This window comes from Anas acuta, chromosome 2 (assembly GCF_963932015.1).
Source record: "Anas acuta chromosome 2, bAnaAcu1.1, whole genome shotgun sequence".
In the NCBI taxonomy this organism is placed as follows: Eukaryota; Metazoa; Chordata; class Aves; order Anseriformes; family Anatidae; genus Anas; species Anas acuta.
Window position 1 is genome coordinate 44,272,322 of NC_088980.1, and position 20,321 is coordinate 44,292,642.

At 44.4% G+C, this 20,321-nt stretch overlaps 1 protein-coding gene across 1 annotated transcript in view; it reads right to left on the reverse strand.

The window, feature by feature from the left end:
- ZNRF2 (zinc and ring finger 2) overlaps positions 1-7,766 on the reverse strand; it is a 55,137-nt gene extending 47,371 nt beyond the window's left edge. Inside the window, exon 1 of the mRNA XM_068674514.1 lies at positions 6,834-7,766. Within this exon, the coding sequence (XP_068530615.1) occupies positions 6,834-7,344 (511 nt within the window). The 5' untranslated portion in view covers positions 7,345-7,766. The remainder of the gene's footprint in view (positions 1-6,833) is intronic.
- Between the last annotated feature and the right edge of the window lie 12,555 nt (positions 7,767-20,321).

Consider the following 20,321-nt stretch of genomic DNA (forward strand, 5'->3'; position numbering starts at 1 on the left):
TTTGGAACACCACTAGTTTCAAAAAACATTTAGAGCCGGTGCTGCTAAATAATTGCTTTATATAAGTGACACTCGGTATGGAAAGCCAAATAAATTGTAACAGCTCATTTTTTTCTTGCCATTATTCTTAGGTGAATTTATTATAAGTTACTAGAAGACATGCAAAGTGCATGCCAGATGAGAACTCTGTATTTATAGCACGCTAAGTCAGTCAGCAAACAGAATCTCCTAAAAATATCCACAATGGTATGCAGCACGCCCGCTCTTTGGGGACTGCTCAGTCTGCGGTGGTCTGATTTTCAGACAGAGCACACAAGGACGAAGAAAACACCCAGGTAGGTCAATTCCTGGAGAAGTATACGAGTAACGGAGGCGATTCACATACAACACTATTAATTCTGTTCGGCAGGCACTCAAACATCCCAAGCCCTACAAGACTTCCCTGCGTGCTTCCTGATCTCTCCAGGTCAATACGATGCAATTTACACGCAGGGCACAGAAGCGTGCACCCGGGCTGAACAAGCCTCATTCCTACTGTGGCTTAGCCTCCCATTTTTGCAGGTGTCAGGAATCTGAAGCCTATCAAATAACAGGCACCAGAGAGCTCTGGATGCATGCTGAGACATCCTTGAGAGAGTCACGATGACGATCATTTACAAAGAAAGGTGGCCTTGGGAACTCAGGCATTTGCTTACGAGATAATTAAGAAGAGAGTAGAAAGCAAAAATAATTTCTTGTATGCATATGAAATGCTGTTCTGGTTTTACTCAGGTTATTATTTTTTTTTAAAGCACAAATCATTTGTTTTTGATTTCCAAGGTGCATGCTTTTAAAGATATTCCAAAAATAAAAACCCTTAGCAATCAGAGGTTTCTCGCTCCTCCTTTGCACAGGTTCAAGGACAACACGTTCCTTTACCACAGTAAACGGACACAGTCTGTAAAAATGAACACAGGTCTCTCTTGAAACTAATTAAAACATTAATGAGCAGTGGACACACCGCAGAAAAATCTTGAAAATAATATAAATTTGGTTCATGCATCTGCAAATAGCAGGGAGAACCTACCTAAAAAACTCGGTGACATTGTTCCAAAACTGAAACTTTTGAGCAAGACTAAAACAGCAAATCAAGAACATTTACATGATGAACTTCTCCGTGAACAGCTGGCAAGAAGAGGAGAGAATGTACTCAAGCAGATGGGTAGGCAACGTGTTTTAAAAATAGGTTTGAATTTTTAGCAGTGACAAAAGGCTTTCTTCACAAGACAAAGAAATGCCTTGGAAGGTTGTTGGAGTGGAGTCTGCAATTATGTGAGAGAACGCAAGGAGAGACACGCTGTCAGGATATCACGGCTGGATTAGAAGAAATTAAAGAGGAAGGCCTTGTTTGAACTGGCACTCCAAAGGCTCGGTCAGGTGTTAGTGCCGTCTTGATAGCCAAAAGAAATATTTATATATGGCATTACAATTAAGCCAGCTTCCCTTTCTTCAGATCATTAACTATTTAAGTTTCTTCCCTAAACGCAGTACTGCCATTCTTATCATTTGGCTTCTCCCTAACACCTTTTGTTTACCAGGCAGGAGATCTCTCATCATCGCAGAGACCTGGCTCCATCTGAAGGAAACCAAAAACAGGTCCCAAGGGCTTCACTAGAGCTGCTGGCAGATCCAGACAGCGCTCCTTTAGTTCTTTTAGCTCATTTGTCTGGACACGTAACATTTGAGACTAAAACCACTCTCTGAGCTGGGGCAAGTGGTGGCAGACCTTCTACTTCTTTTTTCTTGTCCCTCATCTGCTCCTCAGGAGCGTTTGTGCCCCTGCTGCTCACTATATGTAAGCAGCAGGAACAACAGCAGAGCCCACTAAATACAGAAGAGCAAGACCCTGAAAAGGGATCAGATTCCCCAAACCCATCTGTCGTAAGAATTATTCTGGAGCTCCTTATCATTAGATTTATCCTTGGACTGCTTTCCTAGCACAATGAATTATTATTATATTTTTTTAACCTGCACTGTAGTTAATGGGATGCTAATACGTTTCCAAAACCCTTCATCTGATTGAAACATCTTCAACAACTGCTAACAAGACTCTTCTCTTTCACTTTGGAGTCAACTCGTAGGTATAACTGAAGAGAAAATGAGGCACACATCTATCTCCCTCACAATCTGTGGTTGTTGTGAAGGTGCGTGCATCTGTACAGACACGTCTGTATTTCTCCCAACTTGCAAACCTGTCTCAATTTTAGCCTTCTTCTACAATCAGCAGAAATCAGTCAGCCTTTCATAGTTATTGCTCTCATTTCCCAAAGAGGACAAACATGGATGTGATTGTGTTTCACTGCTGCAGCCAAGTGAAGAGGAAGAAATCAAAACAGCCCCTTAGTTTTCACTGTACTGCATCTTGGAAGACCTATGAACAGCAAGAGCAAGACTATCTGAAAACACACATGGGATTTTTGTGTGTATTTACAACAGCAAACAGCAGTGTTACCATCTCTCTAAAGAAAGGCAGAGTTTGTATGGAAAAGCAATAACTCATTAGACAAAAACCTTACAATCCTTCCTCATTCTGAATGGTTGGGAAGTAATTTAGAGAAGTATATCTTGCACTGAATATCTGCTGGCCTTCCTCAAACATTAAAAAACAGGGTGAAGCTTCAACAGCAAGTCTCACTGCTTCTAAAACGCTACACACACACACACAGAGATGGAGGAGGATATCCCAAATAGTCTCATGGCAAAGCATGCTTCCCAACACTTTTCCCAAGTTAGGGGGTGGCAAAGACATCAGAGCTACAGCTTTGGCTGGCAAAACAGGAACAGCACTGAAATCTGAAGTGTTTAAGAGTTTCACACTCGTGGTTTTGCAAAGCAACAGAACTTGCATGACACTGGGAGAGAAGGGCAAGGAAGTGACCAGAAGATATTTGATGCCCCAAAAAAGGTGTGAGAAAGTTGAAAGGAACCTTCTTCCATAGCAAGAATTCATTCATTGCCTCCACCAGCTATTGTTGCAATCAAACACTACTATAAAACACATACAAGATACTACCCATACAGCATTACATATATTCAGTGGCTGGCAATAAATCCTGCACTGTAAGATGCTTCATGAAATAGCCTGATAATTATTTGGCTTGGGAAGAATGCAACAAACTTCCTTCCCCTAATAAAGTTGTAGAGAAGCAACCTAATGTCTGAATTATTACTCCAAGTCTTGAAGCAGGCCTGAAAGATGTCAACAGTTGTATCTGACATTATATATTTAAAATCTGCCTATATATGCACATCATATAACATTGTGTATGATATTGACATGAATGAAGATAATATGAGATTTTGTATAACACTTCACTGCTCAATCAACCTTAATGAAGAACTGATGTGGCAAATTTTTAAAAACATTTGTTTTCTACAGCTGGATTCTTACATATTTGTTTCTACGAGAAATCACAAAGAAGTATGTCTTTATTCTTGCCTTCTCTCAATGTCCTCAAGAAGCAATTTAAATCTGAACACTCTAAGTGTATTTCTAGCAGGTGATTTCACTAGGAATTCTCCCTGTTGTGACCACCCAGAAATAGGATCACGAACATAAAGGGGGCTTTAAGGAGCTGTCAGCATTTCAAGTGACAGAAGTAGCACACCAGCAGTTACCCCAGACAAAGAAAATTCTGAGAGATGGTCCAGTTTGAGCCAATTGTGGCACACATCGTTGACAAAAAGAGGCTACATTACAACTACAGCAGTAGCTTCGCTGTAGTGGTGACAGTGGATGAAGAAATACTGCCTCGAAACAGAGTGGAAAAACGAAATTAACCGTGGATCCCAAGGCCAGCTCTTTTACAGGCTGCTCTTAGAGAAGTAAGCATGTTTACTTTGGGGCAGGGAGAGAGGGGAAGTCCTATCTGTGGAGGACCAGAGCAGGAAGCTACTGGTCACAGCTCCACAGTTATCACCCTACAGGTGCCGCGTCCCAAGACAGCGCTTGGGCATCACGCGCAGGCCTGGCCCCTATGCCTGGGAGCACCATAAGGTCTTAGGAAATTTGGCCCTCACTCTGCTTTCTGCCCTCAGCTTCCCTCAGGAGTGCTTGTCACACATTCAGCTATGTTGCATGGGTTTCTTTTGGTTTTGTGCTGTGGGACCAAGGCCTCAAGTTGTCAGCAAACCCAACTCTGAGCTAACACGTACGGTGCATGGCCATATTTCCTCCGTTACACTCTGATCCTAAGGCCTGCCAGGACCACGAGGCCCTCAGAGCCAGGAGAGGTTGCCCTAACTACGACTAGACAAACTACTACGAGTAGGTAGACTCCTACCAAAGGAACAGAGCAGCTAACTCATCGTACTTTCCCATACGTTAACGTCCCACATCATAATACCTTCTATTTTCTAGCACATTAATGGCATATTAATAAGCACCGTATAGGCTTCAGTGTGCTACGCTACAGAATTAATATTTATACATTACTTCTGTATGCAAAGCTGCTCAGTAAAAGTGACAATGGACTGTAATTCATTAATGGCAAATTAATTACAGTAATCTAACTAATGTAACGCCCACGCACCGCTGATTGATGAAGCCAAGCAGTACGCCTGAAAACACAAAGAGCCAAAGATTCAGTGCAACTTGTTGAAGTTACTCTTGCTCTTCTTTAATTTGAATAGAATTGCTGTGCTAATTCTCAAAATTAATTGAGGCAGTTTTCAAGACAAAAAGGAACAATTCAGTCAATTTGCAAGTTACAACACAAGGGAGGGAACTTCAAGCATGCATTTAATACACAAGTTAAATGCCAGATACCACACCTAGACAAGCTTGAGCTAGTTACCATCAGGACAAAAACAATCCTTCAAGTTATTTTTCACCATGCTGATGCTACCAATTTGTGATCTTGAGTGGGGCTACTCATTCCAAGCACTAATTGTTATGAGGAATCAAGAAGACAGACACAAAGCATGCAACTAGACCAGGATGCCTACATTCAAGGTGACGTGGAGTTGTATCACTGATATCACAGAATATTTAAATTGAGGGGGAAAAAAAAAGTGTTTCAAGTAAGGCTTTTTTCCACAAGTATTGCAGTATTATGCTTAAACAGCTACTCATCCTGATAGGAAATACTAAGATTTTTAGAACACAAAAAAATAGAGCATTTATGATCATCTCATGACCACCAAAGGACAGTGCATTTTAACACTTGCTACCCAAAACCTCAACATATGGCATTCCTTATTTATTAGTGAGTAGATGAAGAGCATGCGCCTCTCCTGGTGCTTTTCCTCCTGCACCAGCAGAAGCAACAAGCTCTGCATCATCTCAGCCCCTATCCTCTTTAATATTCCAATTTCAGAGATTTGTGAAAGACAAAATATGCTGTAGTACAGCAACTAACACATTATGACCTGTCATAGGAAAGCATAATCAGAGTTACCCTGAAGAGACCCTCCTGCATCTGAACACTTTCCTAGATTGCTGCTCCTTCTCAGTGCACTCACATTTAATCCAGTCCCTCCTTGCAGCAAGTCGGGTTGTGAGACAACACTAAAGCAGGGAGAAGAAATAAGTTCTTCCTCTGAGCAAGAACTGCCTACACGTTTTAATGATTCCCTTGTGCTTCGTACGAACGGCACAAGCTAGCGATAGGGCATCCTTTCATCACTGAAAGGAACGCGTGTACCTTCTTCCCGCAAGCTACTGTGATGCTATAGCAAGCACCCCTGCAACAAAGCACTACTATTCGGCAGCTTGGTACTATGAGAACAGTTGTTTTCTCTCTTAAGGGCAAATACTCCTTTATTATGATAGGGCTTGACAGCTCTCTGTTGTGTCCAACCAGTGCGCTGGGAGGAGACGGTTTCAGACCCAGGCAGGAACAGCTCTGATGCCTCCAGGTCAGCAGAGCAGCGATGGATGGGGGCTGGCACGTGACAGCAGCCCTGCGCTCCCCGCAAGGCTCGGACCGAAGGCACTCCTGCCTTGGCTACCAACAGGTCGCCTTACAGAGAAGAAAAAAGCCCAGTCGGCTGCAGACGGCATTCACAAACCCATTTATCGAAATACAGCAACGGGGAAATTTCACGTTAACCCTCCACCTTCCAAAAATAAAGCTTTTTTTTTTGGAGGCTGGTTGGTAGTTACAACACGTATCTCCTCTGATATGCGTTAGATTTATGGAAAGAGCGAATCCATTTAAAAAAAAAAAAAAAAAAAAAAAGGTCACCTTGGACCTTAATGTTTGACTTGTAGGAACAATGACCTTTAAATAAGCAGCACCCGAAGCACTCTGCAACTTCCGTGCTGAGTGTTTTTGACTTCAAGGTAAAGAACCCAGGTGGCGAAATGCAAACCTACCACTATTCATCTAGACATCGCAGGAAAGACAAAAAGACTGCTCTGGGTTTAGTGTGAGGCTTTAGAGGGCCTCTGCTTCTTGGTGAATTTGGGGTGGCTTCGCCTCCTGCCTCGACACCTCGCTCCTGTCTCTGCAGGCTGCTCCCTGGAGCCGTGGACAGCGCTGTGCCCTGAGAGGCAGAGAGCAAGGCACAGAGCTGCTGCTCTGCTCTGTTAGGGGAAGGGAAATAAATAGAGAAACTTTTCGAGCTTCTGCTTTCCCTCGCCTTCCCCAGGGCCTCAGCGCGCCCCACAAGCGGCAGGGGCAGCTCCTGTAGGGGAACTGCAGCGGGTCGGGGGCTTTGCGCCCGAGCGGCGGAGGCAGGCACATGATCCAATTAAACCCTAATTATGTAAGCAGCCGGCGAGAGCATTTACACAGCCACCGGCTCTGCGCTCCCCCCAAACCCCCCCAAAAAAACCCCTTTTCCCTTACCTCCGAACAGGTGCGGCGAGAGGTGCGCGGGCAGCGAGCCGATGACGAGCCGGGGTCCCCCGGAGCCTCCACCACCACCTCCACCTCCACCACCCCCGGAGCCAGCAGCGGAGCCTCCACCTCCCCCGGGGGCTCTGTCCCGGCCGCCTTCCTCCGGGGTGCTGCTGACCGAGTCCTGCGAGCCGTAGGGGCCGCTGCTGTGGGGGATGCTGAAGGCGGGCTGCGCTGCGCGGCTCCCGGCGGTGCTGGAAGCGGCAGCGGCGGCGGCGGCTCCCAGGGACCTGCTGCGGGGCGCCGACCCCGCGGCTCCCCCCGGGGCTGCGGCTGCCGCTGCCGAGCCGCCGGGAGCGGCGTGAGGAGCCGGAGCCGCCGCCAAGTGAGCCGGCCGCCCGCTGCCGCCCGCCGCCCTCCCGTTAGTGCTGGAGGAGGAGGAGGAGGAGGGCAGGTCCCCGCCCGAGTACGCCCGGGTGCGGCCGTTGGCGGCGGTCGGGCTGCTCTGCTTCGCCCCCATGGTCCCTCCGCTGCCCTTCTCCGCTGCCTCCTCCTCCTCCTCCTCCTCCTTCCCGGCGGCGCTGGGAGTCCGGCCCCGGCGGGGGCGCTGCGAGGAGCGGGGAGGGGAGAAGGCGAGCTCGGCGGCGGCGGCTGCTGCTGCTGGCTGCGGGGAGGCGAGAGCCGCCCGCCGCGATCCGGCTCAGCGGGCGGCCCCGGCGCGGACTCGGCGGCGCCACCATGAGCTGCTCGGCACGGCGCTGGCTGCCCCAGAGCGGCGGCTCCGACCCGCTGCTGCCGCTGCCGCTGCCGTCCCCGCCGCTGCCACCGCCATCCTCCGTCGCCCGGCTCTCAACAGGGCACCGGCGGCGGCAGCAGCGCCGGCCCCGAGGCCGCCCGCCCAGCGCCCTGTGGCTGTGGCGAGGGAGGCGGGACGGGCCGGGCCAGGCTGGGGCGGGCAGGGCGGCGCAGCCGCTCCTCCGCTCCCTGTCGCCATGCTGGGGGCGGCACCGCTGCCGGCCCTCCTCACACCGCCAGCGAGCGGCTGGTGCTTGTGGGGTGCTGCCTGCCGCCAGGTGCTACACGCCGCCCCAAAACTCGGCCCTACAGTCTGGGCAGCACCCATCTGTTCTACAGTTACCACAGTAAAATAAGCCAGCACCTTAATCCAGGCACAAAGCACCGCTCTGGTGCACCTGAGGATGCTCGCTCAGACGTGAATAAGCACACAGGCCTCCCTTTTCCTCCTCCTTTCCCCATCTCCGTTACAGCTGCGTGCAGCTGGAGCTGGCGCCTGGGGACGTGGTGACACTGGTAGTGGGACCAGATGGTCTTGGAGGGCTTTTCCAACCTTCATGATTCTGTGCTTCCATGATTTATCTATTTTTTGGTGTCGGTACCACCACTTTGGATGGTGGAGGAGGTTATCGGCACTAACTACTCATTCCCACACCGGTTTCCTGAATGGCTGAGCCGCTTTGCGAGTAATCCAAACCCCCTTCAGAGGATCCTGCTCTAAACTGTTGCTGCTTTCAGTACGAGGCAGCAATTCCGCAGCTGTCTCATGGACAGGTTGTTCATGGGGCTGGGCAGACAGCTGGGGTCGATAATGTGCTGTCCCATGCTATGCCATCCCCACTTGTGAATGATGAGCTGCAGTCTCTGCTAGCAGGGGGAGATACCCCAAGGTAGACCAAGCATGGTCATTTTCTAGCTCAGTTTCCTAAAGAAAGTGTGATCATGCTATCTGCTATACCGCCAGCTCCTTTTGAAACCCTTGGACAGCCTGAGTCAAATCTCTCAGAGATGCCAACAGTATAGAAAGCAAGCAGTCATGCAGAAGCTACCTTCTACACGACAGAGGTCCTATTAATGTTCCCACAGAAGGAAAAGCTACAGTAGGAGTTCCTCTCTTGCTTGATCCCAAGAATCCAGTTGGGCAAAGGATGTTGCAGACATGACTGATAATTTCTGCCCCTCACTTAACACTCATTGCATGTTCAGCCCTATCAGAGAAGGTTTAGAGGACAATGTGTTAATAGGGTTATGGAGTTCTTAAAATTCCCACTAGTGAGTAGTAGGGGAGCTTGCTTGCTGGTAGGATAAGCAGCATTTTGAAAATGCTGCATTGCTACACGGTACCGTCTGTAATTTCCCTACAGTGATTCTAAGGGTTGAGCAGGTATTAAATACAGATTTTATTTGGCTATGACTAACCTTTTATTCAGTATAGAATTAAATAGTAAAGCCTATGGGGGAAAAAAAGCCCTCAAGACATCCAAAGAGTTATTCAGTGTTACAGTCAGCAAATTACCTTTAACAGCACAGAATATTTCACAGAAGAGAAGCCAGCTGCAGAAAGCAAGTCACAACAACAGGACAGCCCTGTCTCCTTCTCAGAGAGCATTCAGAGAGCACTCAGATGTGATTTTCTTTCTTTTCTTTCTTTGGCTTCCATGCATTTCGGGCATTTAAATATAATATTTGCAGATCTCTCACTATCAAGTGTGAATCTAAACAGGACCCATACCTCAGAGAATGCCTACATCTTCAGAAAAATGATGTGGCATGCTTCCGAGCCAGCTTTCTCCCCTCCATCCTTCCTGGTCCCTCTTGTAAATGATTGAATAGAATTTCATCTGTGTATGGAAATTTGCTCTCTATAGCCAGTAGTACAGTTAGGTTTTCAAACTAATGTTTCTTCTAACAAATGACTCCACAAGCACCAAGTCCTGTAGAGGCAAGTACCTGGCACTGTAGCTTCCACCCATTTGTTCATTACTATGCTCCAGAAGCAGTTTGCATAAAATTTTCAATTTCCTACCCAGCACAGAAAATAATCATTGGCAAGAGGAAACAGTGCAAAGAGAAAGCAGAACATATTGCTGCTGACCAAATTTCCATAGATCTCTGGGACTCGGCGGAAAGTACATAGCTGTATGAAAATTAACTTCCACGGGCCTACGTGGATGAATGCTCTTATTATTCCTGTAGAAACATATCTAGGGAATCTTATTCGTAATTAAATAAGCACGAAGTAGGCACTAGCCTTCTTGTTCCTTGTCCAGGATACTGGAAAAATTACTGGTTTAGACAGGCAGATACACTTGCTGTTCTTTGTTGTAAGCTGTATACCTCCATTTTATTTCTGGTTGCACTACCTTGTCTATCAGCAACTGAAAATAATAAGCTTGTTTCTTCACCAGTTTCCTTAAAAATACCAAGTGGCAGGTGTGCCCTAAGAACACAAAATTGGCTATAAGTTCATAACATTGCACATCTTGGAAACCGTGTGCTGTATAAATGGAACCGGGTCTGAATTTTGGTTAACGGTGAGCTGTGCTGATGGATCATCCTCCCTCTCCCCTCCTACTCACTTTGGTGTCTTTTATAGGGTGACTACAACAATGTTTGAAGGAAGGTTTACTTCAAAAAGGCAGTCCTTTCTGAAGGACGGTGGCTGAAAAAACAATAGAAAACACTCATAACATAGAGTTTAATTTTCTGGTAACTAAGATGGGCTCCTAGTAGGGCATGGGGAAACAAGATTTTCTGTTCAGATGCCAAATTAGGGGTGCATGCTGTGGTTGGAAAAGATCAGCGAGGTTTTTACATTACTGTACATTGCAGGTGTTTAAAACAAATCACACTGCACAACACCTCTCCACAGATGCTGAAAGCAGTGTTCAGTTGCTCAAACAGAAAGCAAAACAGAACTGTTTCATCCCTGTAAAATACGAGTTTTGTAAAATACACATGCCTTGCATCTGTAGGTCGTTTAAGCCATCTGGCTGACCAAACTGTCTTCAGGTATGTTCACATCTCTATGCTAAAAGATAAAGGCCCTGTATTGGTATTAGTGTATCTCCAGCTGGTAGCTGGTCTCCTGAAATAAGTAGCAGACCTTACTATTCAATATCTTAGGTTTTTATTTGCACTGAGTAACACTTTATTCATGTTGGTTTTAAGCCTGCAAAGATTTATACATATGCTTACACTGGTGCAGTAAAAACAGTCCTGCACTATGCTGTCATCAGTCTTCACCAAATAAAAAAACTAAGCAACTCTGAAAGTCTTTCCAGGTTTGGGTCCTAAAATTATTCTGGAAATATGCAGTTACTTATGCTTTTAATGTGAGGAAGTTTATCCTTGTTTTTATAGAGATTGTGTTTAGAACCTTCTGCCTTTTGTTTGAAGTTTATGCTTTTCTGAAGTTTCTGTCACACCATAAACAACATGCTGTATTTTGTACACTGGAGTCACCCACGTGGAAAGATAATATTCACCAAAAAAAATATAACCTAGCCTTAAAAATAAATGAACATTTTTCCTTGTCTTACAGATTGACCATTTTGTACAGGAAGAAATACGTGGAAATAATCTACTTGAAGAAATGGCAATTTGTGCTGTGCATTCCACTACATCTGCTATAAAGTAGTATGATAAAAAATACACTTTAGTCTAACAATTCTAATGGGCAAGTGTATTCACCATAATAATTTCTAAACTGTTCTCCATTCAGAGTTGGATTATTGTAGCCAGTGAGCACCACAGTACTCACCAAGGCCAAATGCCATTCACTTGAATTTGCCATTTGAGTGCATAATCAGGCCGTAACTGGTTCTTTAATAAACTGCATTAGTTCTACTTGTTAGTTTGTTGTTTGTTTGTTTGTTTTTGTTGTTTTGTTTTGTTTTGTTATCATCTTTGCATGCAGTATCCCATTGTATATCCTTCCTGACCTTTCATGCATCTAGAGGCCCCCCCCAGTGCTGTATTTCTTCAAAAGCTACAGCACAGACCTCTTTTGTTATGTTCTCAAGGAATAACTGAAGACAAGTAGCAGCTTAGACCATGCTCATCCTTACACTACAGGCGTTTGCACCAATTCATAAATGAAGCGACATCAATCTATGTTTATTTGGGCAAGGCGTTAATACACAGATCTGTGGGTATGGGAGTGTGGGGGTGGATTAGTTGACCTATAAAGGTCCCATCCAGCTGATTTTTCTGTTTCTGTGATTTCTAAGAAGAGGGGGTGGAGGACAAACTAACAGATGGGAAGTGTGTTTACTCTCTCTTGTTTTCAGATCTTGTATATCAGCGCCCAGCGATGCCAGCTGAATGTGGAGTTGGGGGGGAGGAGTGTTGATGGCTTCAGCCCTCTTTATTTCTGCAGAGGGAAATAATACGAATCTTTCAAAGTTTATTCCTGAATGACATTGTTTTGTCTTGCAGTTCAGAGTGCTAGACCATGAATCCCTTCTGCACCTAGAGAGGCATAGTCTTTACAAAAAGCTTGGTCTGAACAATTCATGAGAGTTAACAGAGAAAGCACTTCGAGTCCTGACACACTGAATATTACACAGGTAAAGCAGTCTTCAGAAGCTGATTGCAGACAAGTTCTTTCACAGGATAGATCTTTCATTAGCAGTACTAATTGCTTGAATGCTAGACATCTACTGAAAGAGATGAGTAAAAGGAAAACAGAGTTACAGAAACAATAACAAAATGTAGGAATGACAGCAGGTGGTAGAGCCATGTGACATTAGATTTGCCAAGTACAATTTGTATTCTCTCAGGTTCTGTGTTTTCTGCCAAATATTACCTTAAATTCTCAGAATCCAAGAGAAAAAAAATACCTTTGTCTTAATTTTTGCATGGTATGTGGTAATATTTTCAATTGATAGTTGTAAGTATTGTTCTTTTAATATATTATATCCTCCTACTTACAGTCTGCTACTGATAAGCCTAATAACAAGAAACAAAAACATACCAGGTAGCTATTCAAAGGGCCTTTAAGCACAGCTGCTTGGGCAGTCATGCTTGCGCTGCCGGGACTTGCAACAAGTCAAAGGGACAGTAAGGACTTCTAAGTACAATAAAAGCAAGGTGCAGTAGTAAATGTATCAAGGTAATACTTCATTAATGAGTGGATAATGAAGAATATAAAAGCTTGTAACTGGATTTTTCTGAAGGCCATACTGACTCGGGAGGAATGTCAGAGAGCTCCACTTCCCATTATCTGCCAGAAGCGTTTTTTGCCTAGGCTTCTGTGCATCATGCCTGGTGTAAACCAGGCACGAGGGCGGTGTAAAAGGCTCCATCTGTTGTGCTGGCTCTGATCCACTTGGCAGAAGACAGAACCCATGAAAATAAGAGATGAGGAAAGGGAATTGTGAACCCATTTCCTCCTCTCCCCGCTCTATCTGTTCCTGGTATATTGACTGGGAGCAGGAGGAGCAGAGTCCTTGCTCTTGTTTCCTTAAAAAAAAATAAAATAGGGGAGTTGGGGTGCTTCATGCCTCTTGCTCTGCCCTTTGGTAAGAGCCCAGGCACCATTCATGGTCTGGATTCAGAGGTTTACATTTCTTAAAGAAGCAAAATATTTTCTAAAGAGTGAAAGAAAAACAAGAGTCATTTTACCACTTTGGGAACCCAGCATACACTTCCTGGTTGGTTGCTCTGCTCTTAGCTGGTTTCGTTTCTGCATTGAGAAAATGCCAGGCAAATAACAAATCAGGTTCAAGTTAGAACAGTGCTTGTAAGAGTTTGTTGTAGCAAAACATTTCTAGATGATGAAATGTTCTAGACAATGGGACTGCATGAACTCAGCCTCATCAGGTTCTCATTGGGATGAGTACTGCTAGTTAAAGGATTAGCCACTTCTGTAGAGTACCTGTACCCCTTTAGCAGGGTCACAATTCATCACGATAATTCAGAACCTTTTCTTTGTCCCCATTACTTCCTAAGCAAAGCTTTTCCTCCAGAGTCATGGTAGCTCCTCTTAAACTCACACGCGATGTGATCACAAAATGAAGAGGGCCCCTTTACAGCTATACGAACCCATACCAAGGACAGACAGCTCTACACGTTTCTTGTGAAGGTCAAACAGGAAAGGAAAGACCTGTTTGGTTGGAAGCACATCACGAGGCTGGGGAGAGACTCGGTTTCACTCTGAATAGCAATTCTTCCTCTCTTGTGAATGGAAAAAATGCAGAGCAGTCTGGTATCATATGTCCACACTGACATCTAGTGCTGAAAAAACTGCACTAGCCAGTGGGGAAACAAAGGCAAAAAGGTGTTGGACTGGAATGAAAAATTAAAAAATATAGCAAAGCAACCCTCCTGCTTTAGGAAAGTGACTGCCAGTGAGTGGCCCTCCCAGTGGGAAGGAGTTGTCATGGCTCTGTGAACCTGGGTGCTTTGGAGGCACCCCTTGGAGAAGCATCCTTTGGAGAAGCACACAGCCAGATACTCCATGTGGCAACCCCTTGGTGTCCCTGCAAACCTCTCTACAGGACGCAAGGAATCGTGAGTCTGTTTTGCAGCCACTGGCACTGTGGGACTCAGCAGAGCAGTGCTGCCAATGGCCCAGTAATCTCGATTTTTTCAAATGAAGCTTTCACAGGTATAAAATGTTCTTACTTCCTGATCCAAGAAGAGAATTCAATTCCCTGGTAAATCAGAAAGTGTATCTCCCTCTCTAAGCTTTTTCTAGAGAAAGGCATCATTTGCTTAACAGTGGCTTTTAGTCGTTAATGTTCTCTTACCTCCTATTTCAACACAAAACATTCTCGTTGCTTTCCCACATGCATACAAAATTGCCCTTTGTAATATTTTGCTGTGCCTTTAAGGGCAGGCAGAGGCTGAAAAACAAAATATTTGTGATTTTTCATTGTGATTTCTATCTACCGTGGGGAGGTAAAAAGCAATAATAATGTACAGAATAATGAGTATTTTTCAATGTCAGCTGCCAGCATACTTCTTCTCCTGTCACCAGGGAAATTGTGAGATTAAAACCAAGTGCTCTGTGTGCTTCAGAAGTGATATATGCATGTCAGCGTTGGATAAATCATCAAAGGAGAAGAGCAGAAAGGACAGATACAAAACCACTGAGATCAATGGACTTTTTTTTTCTTTTTTTTTTTTTTTTTTTTGTCCCCCATTGAATCCCATGAGCTTTGGATCAGGTCCCAGGGGAATGTCAGAGCTCTGCCAGCCCCACTGAGACGCTGCTGTCCAAATGCCGGCGTGCTGCTTGGCAAGCCCCAGCAGCAAGGTTCAGCAGCGGCTGGCAGATGCATGCTCCACAGAGGGAATCCTCTTGTTCATAAACTGAATTTCCCAGCGGGACCCAGCACAGTGCACTTCTTGTTTCTCTGCGTGGAGGCAAAGTGGGTCCTGACCTACCAGGCCCTGCTGCTCGTGATGACATCCTCATCCTCCAGAAGCCCTGTGCTGGGCTCTGTGGTGCGTTGGCAAGCTATCTCCTGCCGTTTGGTGCCACCTGAGAATAGCTTTTACCTCCTCCTCACAGCACAGCAAGCAGCAAATGTCAGGATTTAGCCCTGACTGCTTTGTGAGTGTGCAAGCCTCAAGAAGAAATAAGGCATTTATCTTGTCATTAGTACCCTTCCCATCCTTAGAGTCAGTAATCCCAAGTATTAAAGTGCAATTTCCTCTTTTAATTTTGCAGTTCTTTATTTTCTCTTGAATGATAATCACAAAGAAATAAGCATATTGCAACATCTAGGCTGCATTTTTTCCCATCTCTTGTAATCAACAACCATATGCAGATTTTAAAAAAACGATTCAGATTCTCGTGTCTGGGATGGACAGATTGGGATGAGCAGGGAGGATTGGCAGGCCCAATTAGACAATGAGTAGCATAAGTACCTGTCAAAAATAAGGATAGAGCAGGAGAAAGCATGTGGCATCTCTCACTAGATAAGCTGTAATGATTGGCATGCTCAGTCAGAAACGTTCTTTTTCTGATTTAATGGGGGCTTAGAGTAGTCTATAGACGAATTGTCTCACAGCTGAGACCATGCAAATCAAGCATTAAAAAAGTAGGGTTAGAGTCTGATGTCAGTTTAAATTCCATTAATATCAGTGGAATCAGGCCAAATTCATACACCCAAATTTATAGGGTGCAAAACTTGGCCCGTATTTATTATTAGAAGCAAAAGCATGTGAAACTGCATCACATGTTGAGTATCTTCTTGTAGCAAGAAGTAACACCAGAGGGAGAGGAAGAAGGAGCTGGAGAAGAAGGGGTAGGGGAAGGAGAAAAAGGAAAAGAGTGAGAAGGAGAAGGAAAGAGGGAAAAGGAAAGGGAAAGGGTAAGGGAAAATGAAAGGGAAAGGAAAAGAAAAAACATAGGTATTTAAGAAAATCAATGAAATTTAAAAACATGCACAAAAAAAAAATGTCTACAGTAATAACACTGAATTAAAACACTTCAACATTGATGTCATCATATCATGTCTTATCCATCCTTCTCCTTCCAACTTTCAGGATGGCCAAAAGGAAATTAACAGGTTAAAGGTGACCAGGTTGCAGATTATATTTGGTGCAGTGGCGGAACATCCAGAATAAATATATTCAGCTGCCATCAGTCCCTAAGCTTTTGGGAACGTTGCAGTGTGTAACAAAAGCAATGCCTTTTTCGGTACGAGACCGAGCAATGATGGATGTAATCCCAACTAGGAGCATGGACTTGCTTTGGGCTACGTGTATGAAATCTGAGTTACATTTAGGGGAGCAGTGAGTTAGGCTGAATGGCAATAATTCAGCGTAGAGTAATTAATATTAAATTCATTACAGGCCTGGTTCACCAGCGTGAGCGCCGGCTGCTGCTCAGGGAGGCCTGTGGGACCACCACCGAGGCACAGTGCCCGTCCATGGCCTCTTATTTACTCAGTGGCTCAGGGCTCTTACAAATCCCCTGCCTGGGGTGCAGGAACAGCCCTTGTAGAGTCGGTGCTCGTGTAGGCTGTTTTACAAACAGTTGCTACCCATGAGTGGGGACTGACAGGATTTTGGCAGCGTACGGCCTCCTGCGGTAGCAGCTTAAGCCGAGGAGGCTGACACAGCCACCAGCCCTGCTGGGTCATGCTGCCCTTGTCCTAGGGGCTGGCACCCTTGCCTGGAGCTGCCAGAAGGATATGGAAAGCTCAAAAAATGTGAGCAGCCCTGCTTTCATCCAGTGCCGCCTGCGTGCTTGCATCCTGTTCTTCAGATTTGGCTACCAACAGCTCCCAGCTCCAGCTGGCCGTCCTCAGAGACAAAGGAAAATGTAAATGCAGGAGGGCAGTTATGGAGAGCAGTGCTTTAGTCTGTGATAGTGAAGGAAAATAATGCTTTAGAAAATTCACAAAACAAAACAAAAAAACCTTGAATGGAAGAACCTTTTTTTTTTTTTTTTTGTCTTTCCCTCCTTCCTTCCTTCCTTCCTTTCTTCCTTCCTTCCTTCCTTCCTTCCTTCCTTCCTTCCTTCCTTCCTTCCTTCTCTTTCTTTCTTTCCTTCCTTGCTTTGGCAACTTCATCCTTATATTTTGAATAATTGTCCTTTCTTTTATCTGAAAACGACTATTTCCAGAATCCTTTTGGGCTTCATATTTCAATTAAAATCATGCTTTATTGTCTGATAGTTTGCTCTGTCCAACAAAATCCCAGTGCGGTTGTCATAAATGGTAACTCACCTGAACTGAAGTGCCTCTGCTGCTAGCACTCACTCTGTGTCTTTGACTCAGGTTCCTATTTGCAATGGAGATTGAAGGAAAGATCTTAATGCACTTCTGGTTTTATAAAAGGCTTTATGCAAAGGCAGTTGAAAAAGTGAAACTGAATAAGGATGCTAAAAAATAAAAAAAAAATGTGTTGTTGAATCCAAAAATATTCATATCAAGAATTCTTTCCCAGTGGAAGAAACTGGAAAGAGGGTACAGTGCTTGGAGAGAAACAACATAGATCATGAAGAAGCGTGTCCTTGCTTTTCAGCTATCTGGTTTGATTGTTTGGGCAACTTATAAGTCACTTTGTTTCTTGTTGATTCAGTTCCTCCCTTTCCACCTCCTACCTCTTTATCATCTTGTCAGGTTAAAACACATTATGAATTGTAAGAAGCTCAATGGGCAAGTTAAAAGGACCTTAATAAGCATGGAAGGTCAATACGTTTTATACTGGATCCCGATGATAAGAAGAGTTTTGGAAGTACAGAACCCTTACAGAAGTTATCCAAGCAAATGCCATTTACACACACACACACACACATACACACGTTATTGATGCTAGGCTGATAATCAGAACCATGAAGCCTACAGCATGCAATAAGCATTTCTGCAAAAATACCCCATAAGTTCAGATACAGCAGGATATATCTTAAAAAATGAGTCCCAGAAATACTTCATTATGTAGGGATTGCAGTGGTTAAAGAAGCCTCTTTTGAGTTCACCTGGGCATTTATAGTTATGACCTATACTTGAGTACAATAGATAAATATTTTGTCAATCAGCAGCTGACATAAAGTAAATATGTTTGACTGCTAATGCTGCTGTCACAATTAATCACGAGATCTCAGGAATCAGATACTACAGCACCTACTGTTTTTCATTAACATCACTGCGCGGTGCATATTAGGGCTTTCTCAGGTAGGGAATGAATTCTTATTAAAATGTCTTGCAGGCATCAAAACTGAGGTAATGAGACAGGAATAAGCTGGGAGCCCAGAGGCAAACGGGGGGCTTTTATGTAGAACAGCTTCTTAAAAATCAATTGAGGGATACTCACAAGAAAGGAGAAGTATGCCAAATGGAAACATCTTTGCCTGCTGCCAGAATAGAGCCTTTCACCCCATTTTTAAGAGGTAGGGTGAGATATTTTTTAGGGTTGATCAGTCCCAAAGGCAGACAGCAAAGAATTTTCTCTCTCTCTCTCTCTCTTAACTGAGTTGATTGCCAGCTCACACTGTTGGTGGAAGTTTAATTATCAGCCCTGTTGTTTTCATTATAAACTGCTCTTCCTTGGGGTTTTATTATTTCTATTCTTAAGGCCTTTCTACGCATGGTTTGATCATGGAAGCAGCAGAAATAGATTGATGGAGAAACAGATTTAGTCAGACTGGTGCTGAAATTGTGTTTAAAAAAGCCTGAAATACCTCTTCACCTCTTTTGTAACATACATGCTAAAAATCCTGACAGTATATTTACCAGAGTCCAGCATACCTGGAAGCATACCAATAGTCTTTGCAGAAAAACCTCAGTGAGACACCTTTCTAAGAGGCATATAATTAATCCGGAATCTCTTAATGAGACTGCAGCCTAGCACATGTCTAATGGGCAGGTCAATTGGTCGACATTTTCTGAATTATATCTCAAATTTTGGTTATTACAGAGCATATAAAATCTTTTTGCCATCCTCCTCTTCCAGATCTGGGATATACTAACCTTCCAGTTCTACTGGTTAATAAAGGTCTGAAAGCACAGCTGGTGATGCAAGGCTTGGATATGTTTTACATACCAGCAAATGGATGTATTTCAGAAGTGAGAACCTGTAAGGATAGACAACAGACTTTGGTAAACAATATTGCCTTATACTGATTTTTGAAGAAAAGTGAAGGTTTTTGTTGCCACAAACCAAAGAGGATTGAAAAGAGGCGGTTAGCTCCTCTTCTTCTCCACAGCAGGCAGCATTTCCGAAGTCCTTCTAGAGTACTTGTCATCAAAGTACCTGTTAGCTACCTCTTCAGGTGTTTAGAGGGTTACAATACGTATTTTGGAAGGTGTAATTATACAGCAGTAAACCCAACATGTTATGTGGCCATTTGTGTAGGCAGACATTGCATAATACTTCCAGAAAACTTCCCCATCGTAGCAAGAAATGAGTGGGAACTTACTAACCAAGTTTTACAAGGCCAAAGACAGCCACTCTTCGTGTTTGCCCCTCAGGATGTGTCTTCCCTGCCCAAAAAGGTGCAGTCACTGTGGAGCTGTATCCTGGTGTCACCATCCATCTCCATCCCAGCCGCTTCCCAAGAGAGAGCAGTGACGAATGGAGGTAGAAGAATTTGGGTTGTTTTTGGAAAACCATTAACCCTATATATATATATATATATACGTATGTATGTATATTTATTTATTTATAGCCCACAAATTTCACCATTATACTAATCCAATCTGCTCTGTGATCCCTTTCCACTAAACCACAGGCCCATACCTAGGAGAGCCCACCACTCTAAGTGATTATCCTGCAGAATAGTTCTCTATAGCTTACCACTGGGACTGCAAATAGCACAAGGATTTCAGGTTATAACCCAGCCCATGCCAACATGAAGGAAATGCTCAGATGAGGTGGTCCAAATCTGTGGACAAAGCAGAGATATGGGCATAGCTAAGAGCATGAGCGAATCCTCAGGGAAGGCTGGCCTTTGAGTCACACAAATGGCAGACAAATGGGGGGTCATCTTCAGTCCCCTGTTGTAATCTGTCTTCTTGTCACAACCGAGCTGCTTGCTGATATCCCACCCTGCAAATACGTCTGCCATGCCCCAGGCAATGCCCCGATCTCGGGCGAAATCTATAAACCATTTTCAGATACTGAATGTATCCATTTTAGTGTACGGGGATATGCATTATCCAGCCTGCCCAGTATGAATTTTAACTGGTGTGTAAGCAACCTGCAATCACTGTTCTGCGTGGTATTTATGGGTGTTTTTTA